This window comes from Microchirus variegatus (assembly GCF_963457635.1).
Source record: "Microchirus variegatus genome assembly, chromosome: 14".
In the NCBI taxonomy this organism is placed as follows: Eukaryota; Metazoa; Chordata; class Actinopteri; order Pleuronectiformes; family Soleidae; genus Microchirus; species Microchirus variegatus.
In genome coordinates, this window is record NC_139815.1 from 3,780,993 (window position 1) to 3,793,924 (window position 12,932).

Sequence of the window (12,932 nt, forward strand, 5' to 3'; positions counted from 1 at the left end):
GTATTGTAGTTTCTTCAAGGAAACTTGAAGAAATAACAAAGTGTTGTCTCAAAATAGTGTCACGGTATTAAAAATCACATATTTAAATAGGTAATTGAATGTTAGAAGTACTCTTGAGCGCTAAAACCATGTTTTCTGTGACAAGTTTGAGCTAACAATACACAGAAAACATGGCTAGCTAAGGAAAAGCTGATTTTAAGCCACTCAACTAAGGGCCCAACCATGGGCCCAACTAATAAAATCTGCATCTGCTAAAGCCAGGGCCATATTCTAAATGTATGTTTGCTGCTTTATCTCACCATTAAACAGCTTTTTTTTTTACAATAGGAAATTGAAGTCTGTAGACCGCAAACTCACCACACCAAAGTCCATAGAGAAAATCTGCATTTTTAACTTGGGACACAGCATTTTCTGGTCTCTGGCTGACACTTTTGTTTAGTTTGTGTAATGGAAGATAGAGTAGCAGGTTCGTTATCAAGACATTTAAGACGTTACCTGCCAGAGGTTTTATTAAGTAAACATTTTGTGGCAAAAATGTGTTTTTTCCAATCACGTTTTCACCAAAGGTGCAAAAATCAGTGCCGACTATGCCTTAGAACAACCACATTCCCTTTATATATTGTCTGTTATATCATGTGCGTCAAGGTTGAATTACCAACAGATCCTTTAAAACCCCATCACTATGTCATACTGTGTACATTGCAGCATCAATCGGGAATGTGAGGAGATACAACATTCCGAAGCCGGACAATCCACAGTTCTATGTCCTTATGGATACTTGGTGAGTTAAAGTAGCCACGGTGCAGGTCCAGAAGTCCGGTCTCTGATTTGAATGAGGGTAGGGAATAACGTATCGTCTGGCAAACACCTCTTATCAGTGATTCATCGTCAATTATCTCATTGTTGTTTAAAATTGACCATCAATCAGAACAGGAGAATGCACTCAGAGTGCTCCACCAAGGACTCCACACTACCCATTTAACAAGATTAACAATTGTACAAAAACTATTTATAACTATCCAGTGCTTTACCTTTTTTTTTTTTTTTTTTTAACTTATGTTGCTTAAAAATGTGAGAAAGTCACTCTGCATAGGGTTGCACTGTATGCATGCCTTTGTGTGTATGCTTGAGGGATGTTGGGTGAAATGAAAGAAAACACAACTGAAAACGGATCCATACTCTATAATAATTTATTTATTGTTTGTTCAGTGAGGTTCATGACCAGCGATCCATGATTACTTCTTGACAGAACGCAAAGCGACCGAAGCAGAAAGACACGAGTTTCAGACGCATGAGGAGACAACTTGTTCCTGGACACCACCTGTGTGTGTCGTCACGGTCAGAGACAACGACACGTGTCTGAGTCAGTGAGGTGTGAGTGCACACTAATGGGGCAACAGCGGGAATATAAAAATACTTGATAGTAGTATCAATTCATTGACTTTGATGACTAAAGTTAACAGTTTTGGCTTGTGAGCCGTTAGTTACAAGGGTTTGACCAACTGACTGACTACTGACCTGCAGATTTTGTGGGAAAAAACAAAATGTAACCATACTTATGAGCAATTGCCAAACAGAGATAAAGAGCAGAGTAAATTAGCAGATGATTGATTAGCTCTGATGAACAACCACAGATTATCCTGATAGTGAATTGATTAACAAATACATGTTAATACAGTGAAATCCGAGTAGAGAATAAGAGTGCAAAAGAAACTCAAATAGTGCTTTTAAAGTGCTACAACACAACAACCATTAAATTAAAGAAAGGAGATATCTCTGCATGTAAAACTAATGCACAGTCCAGCACGCCCCCTGGTGGTAACACACAGCACATACATTTCAGGAGGACACTAATGCACAGCCCACAGATGATAAACATAAAAATGCCAGACATCAACTCATGTTGGAGAAACCGTGTCTTTTATAAACGCAGAGGGAAGCTTGTTAATTGAAATGTTTAAAACCAGAACAGATCTTGCACTGGGACAAAGTTGAACTCACAATGAAATCCAATCATGAAAATGTCGAGACTTAAGGTCAAGCTCGTTCTCTAAAGGTGGAATGAAGCAAACGGAGAATCATCAGTGAGACACGGAAGCTCCTCGCTCACACTTCTGCTGTGATTGTCAGACTCCACTCTACTTGGTCACAGCGTGGATCCCCTCGGCCAGGTGGCCTACGTTTCCAGATGTCACGCCTGCCATGGAGATTCTACCGTCCTTAGTCATGTACACGGAGAACTCCTTTGTCAAACGCTCCACCTGTGACAACACACACACGTCAGTACTTTATAATTAGTTGTCAAAGACCCAGTTAAGACATGGTACTAATATGCTTCATCACGTCGTCATTTTCTCTCTCTTGCTTAACTTTACTCCCTCATTGTTCTGCATGGAATCTCACGTCAACGGCGGAGGGACAAAGTGGACACGTGTCCTCAACCCGCCACCAAATGTGGTTTCTGTGACCATATCTAAATCACACAAAGCGTTTTTCCTCAGCCAGTTAAAAGCTGAGATGTGTCGAGTTTCAGTACCTGTTCAGGTTTAAGGCCAGTGAAGCAGAACATCCCGATCTGGTCGATGACGTGCTGCCAGTTGTGGGAGGAGCCATGACTTTTCAATCCGGCCGTCAGCTGTTCTCTCATCTTGATGATGCGGTTAGCCATACCATGAACCTCCTCCAGCCTGAGGTCAACAACAGCAGTGTTAGTACTGGAACCTGTACCTTAACCAGTCTCACTATCCATCCTTTGGTTAATAACAAAATACTTGGTACAATACATCATGTGCAATACTTCTACCACTTCTACAACTACTTCTAACAACTAGCCTAGCCACACTTTCTTCCTCCCTCAAGAACATATCACGGTGTAAAAAGCATTATCAAGTCCTGCGATCCACGATGAAGCGGCCTCTGTAGTTTTCTGTGAACTGCTTAACGGTGACAGTGATTTGGTCAAAGTTGTAGAAAAGTGGCCTGTGATTCGGCAAAGATCCAAGGTTGAGCAACAGTTGAGGTAACTGGTTGAATCAGCACAACATCTCAAACTCCTGGAGGGACTGGACTTAAGATGCGAACAGTTCTATAAGCACTTACCACAGTGAACGCAGGTCTGGCGTGTTGAGAATGGTCGCTGCGATTCTGGCACCGTTCATTGGCGGGTTGGAATAAATGGGTCTGATGAGGATCTTCAGCTGAGACTCTACTCTCTTGGCCTCCTCTGCATCGTTACACACCACAGTGAAGCCTCCCACACGTTCACCTGTGAGAAAAACACAAGCGCAAAGTCTGTGAAACTACGTTCATCTCCCGAAACTCATTACCATCATGGGACCATGAACTAGACACTTCTGAATAGAAGGTGCTGTTGCTTCCTGTGCCCGCTGGGTGGCGACAGAGAGGCCACATACAGCGTAATACCTTATTTTGAAATGTATCAAGTCTACATTGAATGTGGAGCAAAGTCCATACATGTAGGTAAATCTCAGCCCAGATGCAGCAGTTTCTTACTCATGCAATGAAGGTTTTTAGACAGATAAGACCAGACCGTCTACAGTATTCACTGAGTGTTTCAGTTCCTGCTGCTGCAGATTCACAACACAAGCATTAAACCCACAAAACCCACAGCCAGATTGACCTATAATGACTTGAAGTGTTGTGAAAACGAATTTGCTTTTTTGTCAAATCTCAGTGCTGATTCCATGTCCAGTGGCAGGTATCAAGGACCGACCACACAAACTGATGCTCTTCAACCGAGAAAAGTCTTGAAAATATTATGTGCCGGTTAAATTAAAAGAAAACAAAAACCATTATGAGTGGAACAAAGGTTATTACAAGAGAAACCCTGACTGACATGAAAACAATTGTTTCGGCAGCTGAACGGAATTTTCAGCACAACAGCAACAATTTACAAACCGACATTGGATTAAAACATTTTTGATAACATTCAGTGGATTTTCACTGACCGTAAAGTCCCATGTTCTTGGCAAAGGACTGAGACAGCACGATGTTGTGACCCTGCTCGATGAAGTGGCGAACGGCCCAGGCATCGCGGTCGATGTCTCCACTGGCGAAGCCCTGATACGCCATGTCGAAGAACACAAGCAGATTCTTTTGCTGCGTGGCGAGAACCACAGGAAAGAGATAAACTGGTTAGTGGTGTTACCAGTAGTAGCAGCCAGATACATATATAGTTCTTATCAATTGTAACTTTAGAACGATTCAACATCTTTTGATTGATATTAAGACTGAGGAGGTACTGTGGTCATGGAAAATGATACCAAACAAGAGTAGTCGTGCTGGAACTGTATAGTGGAAAAGCCACACACTTAATAGGGCCTATTATGGACTGACTGATCAGACGGAGACATTTCCTGAGATGAGGCTAACTCACCTTCACAAGTTCCGCGATCTCCTTCCACTGCTCGGGCCGAGGATCCACACCAGTGGGGTTGTGAGCGCAAGCGTGCAACAAGATCACACTCTTCTCTGGGATTTTCTGTGACAAAGAAGAAGGTTTTAGTCAGAGTCCGGAGTGTAACCTTTCGGAGGGTTATATATATTTGGTTTTCATAACTTTAGAATAAGCCTTTACACGTCAAAGTGGGAGTTTACTACGAAAGCGATGTTTAACAACTTTGCCTGCACAAAACAGAAGGCCACCGTAGTTTGTCAACATGCCTCACAAAGGGAGGGGTGAGGGGAGGAGTCTTCCCATTTGTTGCACTCTGCAGTCTCACCATTAGATGTCACCCATTCTCACTAAATCTTATCATCTGGACCTTTCAGTTAAGCAAATCATTTTAAGCCATATCACAACTTCAGCACGACACATACAATGTCGATACACATACAATGTCGATACTGACTATTCTATTTGATTTTTAGAATCCGTCTATTTTGTAGATTCAGAAAATGCATATTTGTTATTCATTTCCCTTTCCTATATGGTCTTTGGTGCTGTGACACCCAACTGTGGGGATAATAAAAAGGAGAAGCTCATCTTATCTAATATCACCAAACGAGGTTACGTCACTGGCTGAAAGCAAACAGGTCAAATAAGCAAACTCGGCTTCTTCCGTAGAGCATGTTGTATATTTAGGTGGAGCGAGACTTAACAAGGACACTGTATGATTCCCTCATTATAATCTTACAGAGATATCCTCCAGAGCTCCTTTAAAGTCAAAGCCGCAGGTGGACGGGTCGTAGTATCTGTACGCTTTGAGTTGCATGCCGGCGTCCCTGAAGATGGGCGTGTGGTTTCCCCAGCTAGGTTTAGGCAGGTACACGTCACGTGAACCGTCATGGAGCCGAGCCTGAGACAAGAAAAGCACGTGGTGGTGAGACAGACCTGACCTTAAAAAACGGGATTCTGCAGTCAGACCTACAGAAAAGGACCTTACCAAGAAGTTGGCTCCAATGCGCAGAGATCCAGTTCCAGAGATGGTTTGCACAGTGATGTTCTGTTAAGAGACAAGATCTCAAATTAAAAAGTGATTATAAAAAGTCGCGCACTGAGAGTGATAGTTGTCGATTTTTCCTTGAAATCCCTTTAACCTTTCCATTACCATCCTGTCGTCGCTGACAGGATTTTGGCATGCGTACTTCTCATGACCATAACTCCTAGACGGTTTGTGATATCTAGAAAATTAAATAACTATGAACCTACGATCTGTCCACAGCGTGACCCCGCCTTTCACTCTATGTCAGCTGAGATTAGCACAGCGACCCCCAGGTGGAGGATAAAGTGGCAAAATGTGGATGTATGGATATATACATATTCATGTCATTACAGTAGTCCCTCAGTACTTCCATGGAATGACTGTTGAATCACAGACAAGGATTCACTGGTTTACCCAGTAATGTAGTTCCTAAACAGTTGAATAACTGCCAGATATTGAAAGTGAACATTATCTTGGAAAAAGGGCCAAAAGAACTCACTCACTGAACATTTTTTTGACAACTCTACAGCCATAAAATCATAATAAATCAAGGCGGCCTGATTACCATGATGGTCATAAGAGGGTTAAACTCACCCTGCCGCTCTTCAACACCTCACTTTCAGCACCAAAAGCCAGTTGGGCACAGGCTTTATTGAACTCCCCCAGACCACCGATGGGAAGGTACTCCTTATCCAGCTGTTTGCCTGCAATCAGCGCCTCTGCCTAAGAAAAATAAAAATCAATACAAGTAATTGTAATTTCGTTTCAGGGATGAGCCGATGACAATCACCAAACCAGACACCTGAAAAAGGTAAACTCTGATATGATTCATGAAACCTAAACCTCACATAAATAATCCAACACAGGTTTGTGAGAGTTGTACAGTGAAGGCTGCATGTGTCTGTGTTGCACTTAAATCATAGGAGCTGTGTTTTAAAAGAAAAGTGGTAAAAAAGCAAAACAGCCGAGTATAATTTTATTTGAGAAAACTTTTAAATGAAAAGCAGCAGCATTGTTCAATAAATTCATGCTGTGGGTATTTTAAGTATGTGTATGTATTTATATGTATGTAGCAACATTAGTAAAGACAAGACAACTGATGATTAAATGGTGGAAAAAGCTAAAATTAGACAAGCGTATGCTTCTTCATACTCCATTTTGGACATGCTATTTTGTTTTTTTTAGGGGTTTAGATGTTAAAATTAAAGCCTTCATTCATTCAAATGGCTTGAAAGGCATGACACTTCGGCACAAGTCCACTGGTTTGAGCCCTCATCCTCATAGCACTGGTCAAAGCGAGTCATATGATCCATGTCCATGTGTTTTTTTACATTGACAGATGGGATCTGTCCACTGAGACGACAGAAACAAATGCACATATCATGCTTGATGCTGATGGAGGCTTTTTTTCTCCTGCTCACACTTTCATGAGTCATGTCTGATTTATGCCATATCAAAGGGAAAATTAGGTCATTTGCACCATGCAGTGTAAACTCAGCCTTGGTTGACCTGATGATGGATCACAAGGCATGAATGGACCAAAGGGAACGTAACTTTTGACGCTTTTAACGCCCTTTGAAAATGTAATCTCCATGCGTGTCCATACATTTGAGTGCAAAGTTACCTTGCGGACACAGCTCAGCACAAAGGGTTTGCCCTTGTCATCCCTGTAGGCTCCCACTCCCAGGTTCATTTTATTGGGGTTGGTGTCTCTCTTGAAGGCCTCTGTCACCCCCAGGATGGGATCGGGTGGGCCCATCTGCACTCCACCCCACCATGAGCTGTAAAGACGCCAAAACAGGGAATTATTGATACATACACTACCGTTCAAAAGTTTGGGTTCAATGTCCTTATTTATGAAGGAAAGACACTTTTTTTCAATGAATATAACATTAAATTACAGTACAGTTTTTAATGGAATATGTACATAGGTGTATAGAGGCCCATTTCCAGTATTGGTACATTGTGTTTGCTAATCACATTAGAAGGCTATTTCTATGATTAGAAAAACCTTGTGCAATGATGTTAGCACAGCTGATCATTTGATGAAAGGGCAAAATTATTATTTTGAATAATATTTATTTCTTATGATTTTCTATTCATTTTGCAACTCTTGATGAATAAATGTGTGACTTTTAATGGAAAACACAAAACAATTGAAAAGGTGACCCCACACACTTTGAACAGTAGTGTATGCGCAAGACCAAGACAGAATAAAGTAATCTGTGCTGCTCCTGTGACAAGCTGTGTCCTTAAAGCTGCAGATTAACTTCCTCATGTGACCTCAGGAAACCAGAGTGATGCTGATCTCGTGAACGACACAATGTTTGTTTGATGAAACGCACGTCATAATCCAGACTGAAGGTCCAAGGTCCAAAAACAAGAGTAACACTGCATCTGGGTCTGTCTCTCCACTACAAATTTTACACAAGGAGAACTGAAAATGGAACTATGAGAACAAAAAAAGTAAATTATGCAGATTTTTAGAAATCAAAGCAGCATTTGATCGATAGTTTACCCAATTTTCTTTTTTCCTGCATCTGGTAAAATAATATAACCATTTAATAATAACAAATAACACAAAAACAGTTATTGAATAATTCTCATCATCTCTCTCTCCAAACTACAGCATATGTCTGCACTGTAGTGCAATAAAACTGATGTATAAACTAAATAATGAAATTTAAATGTGGATGAACAAATAAAGTTTTAGAGACATGGCAACATTTATCAAGTTTCTGAGAACAAAATGTGTCATTTGTAATAATTGGCTGATAAATAAATAAATCAGCCAATGCCTAGTCTACCTCTAGTTTCCGGTATCATCTTTCTCATCTCATCTCTTTCTGTCTTAAGTCCCTTCCAATGAAAAAACCTCCCCTGATTGTTTATCTGCAATTTAATCTGATGGGGATTTTAGAGTGCATTATACATGAAATTAGTTATAAAATGTTATTAATTGGTCATTGACCTTTTGATTAATAAAAAGTGATGAGTTCAGCAAATGCATTGTTTTACTTCATTAAGTATATGGTAAGTTAAGCTTACATTATTAGATTGCTGGATACTAATAAAGCTTGTAAAACCTTTGCGACAGGGTATTTTGACCATTAAGTCTAACTTAATTTCTACTAATGTACAAATGTAATAACCATCTCATTGCTGGGTCTTTTCATACTTTACATTCGAACATTTAACAAGTTCCATCATGTATCTTATTAGACAGGGATTGTTGCACGTCACGACCTTCACTGCTGCTCACACATGCTCTCAGGTTTCTTCTTCTACTTTGTAAACTCTATAAACTGAGCAGCTAAATTTAGCACCGAACGCCTTTCAAAGGGCAGAAGTGTCCAATCCTCTACCTGTCATTTCAAATGAATAAACAACACTTGTTTATATATGTAAGACGAAAATATGTTCACTACACAAGGAGGAAAACAGGTCACACTACTTGTACATAGTAATTAACCCAGTCTTGTGATTGTATACTTGCATACAATGGGACATTTGATCCTGAAGCTGTGACACAGCAGGCTGAGAACTGAGAAGGCGAGGCTCCACAGTACAGTTCAGTGTAATGTCAATAATGTTCAGATTATTTTGAGGCTGTGTTTGTGACATACAGTAACTCAATATGATATACAGCATTTGCTGGCTAGACTACTTCCTAAATGTAAGATAAGATGGAAATTATATTAGATTAGACCAGGGGTCACCAACCTTTTTGAGATGAGAGCTACCTTAAGGGTAAAAAAATAATATGGAGGGCTACCATATAATATTTTTTTGTTTGTTTACCATTTAAATGATTAATATTATGCATTCAACTGCATACACATTAATTCCAGTGCTTACTCCTAACGATTACCAGTTTTTATAAACAATATCAAAGATATTTTACTGAGCGATCATACGGATACATGCAAGTGAGGTGAAGTGAAGTGAGCCCGCGGGCACCGTATTGGCTGCCTGCGGGCTACCAGGTGCCCGCGGGCACCACGTTGGTGACCCCTGGATTAGACAAATACAGGGAAATATACACAATAGAAGCAACTTAAGAGTAGAGTAAAGAAAGTCTGTTTGTACACCAAGTACTAAAACAAAGAAAGTACTGGTGCATAGTTTGTGTGGTTTGACATTTTGTCAGAAAACACTCCAAATGTCTGTCATTTCAGAGCAGCATCAATGTGCAATATCATGAGTTATTTGGTGTTTTTTTCAAGTGGGTGTCCAGACAATACTCAGGTTTTTGTTGCCACATCTGCTAAAGTGCATTTTTAAATGGATAAAAGACTAAGAATTTACAGTGGATTTAGTCATACAATCAATGAACTGGTTTCCTGGACACTTGTGTCTGCTTATTTATTTATAATTATAAATTAATTTCTGGGCTGCTTAATACATTTGATGATTTTTTTTTCTAGCCTTTCACTTATTTAATGAAGTTGTGATTCATTTATCAAACATACTATATATCTCCTGTATGCATGTTATTTGAAACATATACATGTAAATCCTAACTAAAAGAAAATCCCATAAAATCACTGACCTACAAGGCAAACAGTGGCAGCAGATTAACATTAACCAATTCTATTTGCTTAGCAATTAAAATATGGTGCCATGTCACTAGAAGCACAGAAAATACTTTTTGGAAAACAGTTGTATAAGGGGACATACAGCTTGTGAATGGTCTTGTTGCTGTAAATAAAATACAATGCTATTGAAAATGGTATCAAGTGTTTTCCTGCAAGAGTTTGACATCCTCGTATTGTGACAACTCTATTCTGTGAACCTGCACGTAGAACCTTTGAACATGTGAACCTGTAAACATTACATGACTGGCGGTTATCAGTGATCAATATAGACGAGAGGGGTTTAGTTCCACTAATCAGTATTATACCTGTTCTAGGTGTAGCTTGTCTCGGTGACTGTAGATGCAAATTAGCTCAGAGAGCTGGTTTAAAGCAAAGTTTCCTCTAATTAGTTTATTGAACATGAACCATGTACAGCAGCATTAATCCCAGAGGAAAATATGCTAAGTATTTGTTTTAAAATCCAAACATTTGAGGGGCAGAAACATAAAAACAACAAATAAAACCCTCACAGTGTAACTAAAAAGAAACAGAAGCGTCACATTAACTGTGTGAAGCAGATAAAAGCGTAAAACAGCGTTTATACTAGTTTGTCCTCCAAAAGGCACCAGAAAGGACACTGATGTCTGCCTCAGCTTCAGCATCAGCATCAGCCAATCACAGAGCAAAGGCGGAACGCGACAACCAATCGCAGCGCAGGACGTCACCCAACTACGACAAGTCTCGAAGCTCAAACGCTGTGTGGGCAGCTAATGTGAGAATGTAAATCTTTAAAAAGACAAGTGTCCACTTAAAAAACAACAACACAAACGTATGTAATGGGAACGAATTAATACCAATAAAGCACTAACATTTACCGCGTTGTCATGTTTTTAACACAACGCTTAGAGCTCAACAAGAAGCGAGACGTGACTTTCACGATTAGCGCCTGACAGTTAGCATAGCAACGTAGCTCTGTGAAGCCGAAGCATGCGAGTCTCCGCCGGACACATGATGAAAAATCATTTGACCCCTGTCAGTTGAAGCTGGCAAGCTAGCCTGGCTAAATTAGCCACGGAGCATGCTACAGCACATCCGTAACTCAGCTGTTGACCTTTACGTCAAAAAACAGCACCGAGCGCATCTCCTGGTTCTGGTCAGACGAGCTGCGGAAATAGCTTAAAACCCGGCCGCTTTTTTGACGAAGACACATTTTATGTGTGTGTTCGCTGGATTTGACCCGTGTCGCTGCAGTTTTACCTGTGGCGGCTGGACAGGACTCCCAGAGACGGAGAAATGTTTCCCAGAGAGGCGATCACTTTGCTGGACTTGAGGAGAGCCATCGTTGCCGTGGGTGTGCTTGGCAGCAGAGCCTGGAAGGATGTGGACGGATGTGAAGGGCATGAGTTGCCACGTCACTACGCAGACGCACGCAGCGAGTACGTGGAGTACGTGCCATGGGTTTGAAGCATCCATGGTTTGAAGACGATTTTGTCATGGTGGCTACTGTTGGTACTGCAACAAAAAATACTCATGGGGCACAAAAATCCCATTGACCACAATAATAAAAGAGACGCCTGTAAAAATCTTTATATTCTATATTTTGAGTTTCATATTTAGAACATACCAAATGCATCAATTCACTTCATTTGCTGTTAAATGCACATGTTCCAGTTCAATTAAAGTGTCAGATTTAAGTAAAATGCAGGTGTGTTTTGGAAGCTAATGAGAGTTTTTACTAAAAACATGAAGTGATAATTCATCTATGAACAGCGTGGCTGCAGTCTTTTCAAAGAAAATAAAAAAAGAGCTCTCTCTGTAGCAGCATTCTGCAGTTACTTGATATTTCCAATTGGGGGCAGTATTACACAATTCATAATATTTTCAGTTGCAGCTATTTTAGAATGCACTTTTATCTCAAAATCAGATTTATTGCCAAATACACACATAAGGAATTTGCTTAGGTGTGACACACTAGCTAACATATGTTTGTTTAATTTTTTGTCTATAATCGAGCTACAAGTGGGAGGATGTCAGCCAGTTCTCCTTATTAAAAAGAGTTTGACTACTATAGTACTGTATCATATTACATCAGCGTACAGCATCATATCATATCGCTTCACATTGTAAAGCATCGTATAGCATCAGTCTTGTGTAAAGTACATTAAAGTGGTACTTGTATGTTACCAGAAAATGACTTTGGTAGACGTTGAAGTCACTTTTTCTTATCATATTACGTAAGTAAAAGTCTTAAAGTATTTGGCATTTACTGTACTTCTGTAAGTCATTTTCTGATATGAAATGTACTTAAGATTTACTTTCACACATGTGGAAATGCATGTTTATTATTTAATTATCTTTATCTTTACTGCCATAGCTGCTGTAACAATGTAACTGCGGGACTAATACAGGACTATCTTATCTTATCATATAGTGTCATTCCTGTCCATTGGAACAAACCACTATGTGCTTTTTTAGTCACAATAATTATAAAAGGCAAGTGATTTAAATGTGTTTAATGGCCTATGTGTGTGTGTGTGTGTGTGTGTGTGTGTGTGTGTGTGTGTGTGTGCAGAGGGGAAATAACAGAGAGATTCTCATCTGTGTGTCTTCTTCGGCTCCCTGAAATGAAGGAATCAGAGCGGACATAAGTCTCTTTTTCCTGTTTGTCAGCAGTTAACAGCCTGTGCTGCAGCTTCACTGCTTCACTGTGTGTGTGTGTGTGTGCGTGCGTGCGTGCCTGCGTGTGTGAAGCCGTGTGCTCGAAAAAGATAGTGAACTCAATTAAACATGAAAGAGCTGATGATTAATTTATAGAAGTGTAGACATAATGCTGAAATATGTGGGTACTATAGAGACAAAATACAAAAGTCAAACAGGACATCATCTTCATAAGACAATCTACACTTAATTT

The 12,932-nt window shown here is 40.0% G+C and overlaps 1 protein-coding gene across 1 annotated transcript; it reads right to left on the minus strand.

Annotated features, from left to right (window-relative positions):
- Nucleotides 1-1,174: 1,174 nt before the first annotated feature.
- On the minus strand, nt 1,175-11,423 carry got2b (glutamic-oxaloacetic transaminase 2b, mitochondrial). The gene is made up of 10 exons (XM_083901064.1): nt 11,279-11,423; nt 7,069-7,225; nt 6,039-6,167; nt 5,406-5,465; nt 5,157-5,318; nt 4,397-4,501; nt 3,969-4,119; nt 3,100-3,265; nt 2,537-2,687; nt 1,175-2,261 (listed from the first exon to the last, which is right to left on the minus strand). The coding sequence occupies exons 1-10, from the start codon at nt 11,359-11,361 to the stop codon at nt 2,139-2,141; spliced, it is 1,287 nt and encodes a 428-aa protein (XP_083757190.1). The 5' UTR covers nt 11,362-11,423; the 3' UTR covers nt 1,175-2,138.
- Between the last annotated feature and the right edge of the window lie 1,509 nt (nt 11,424-12,932).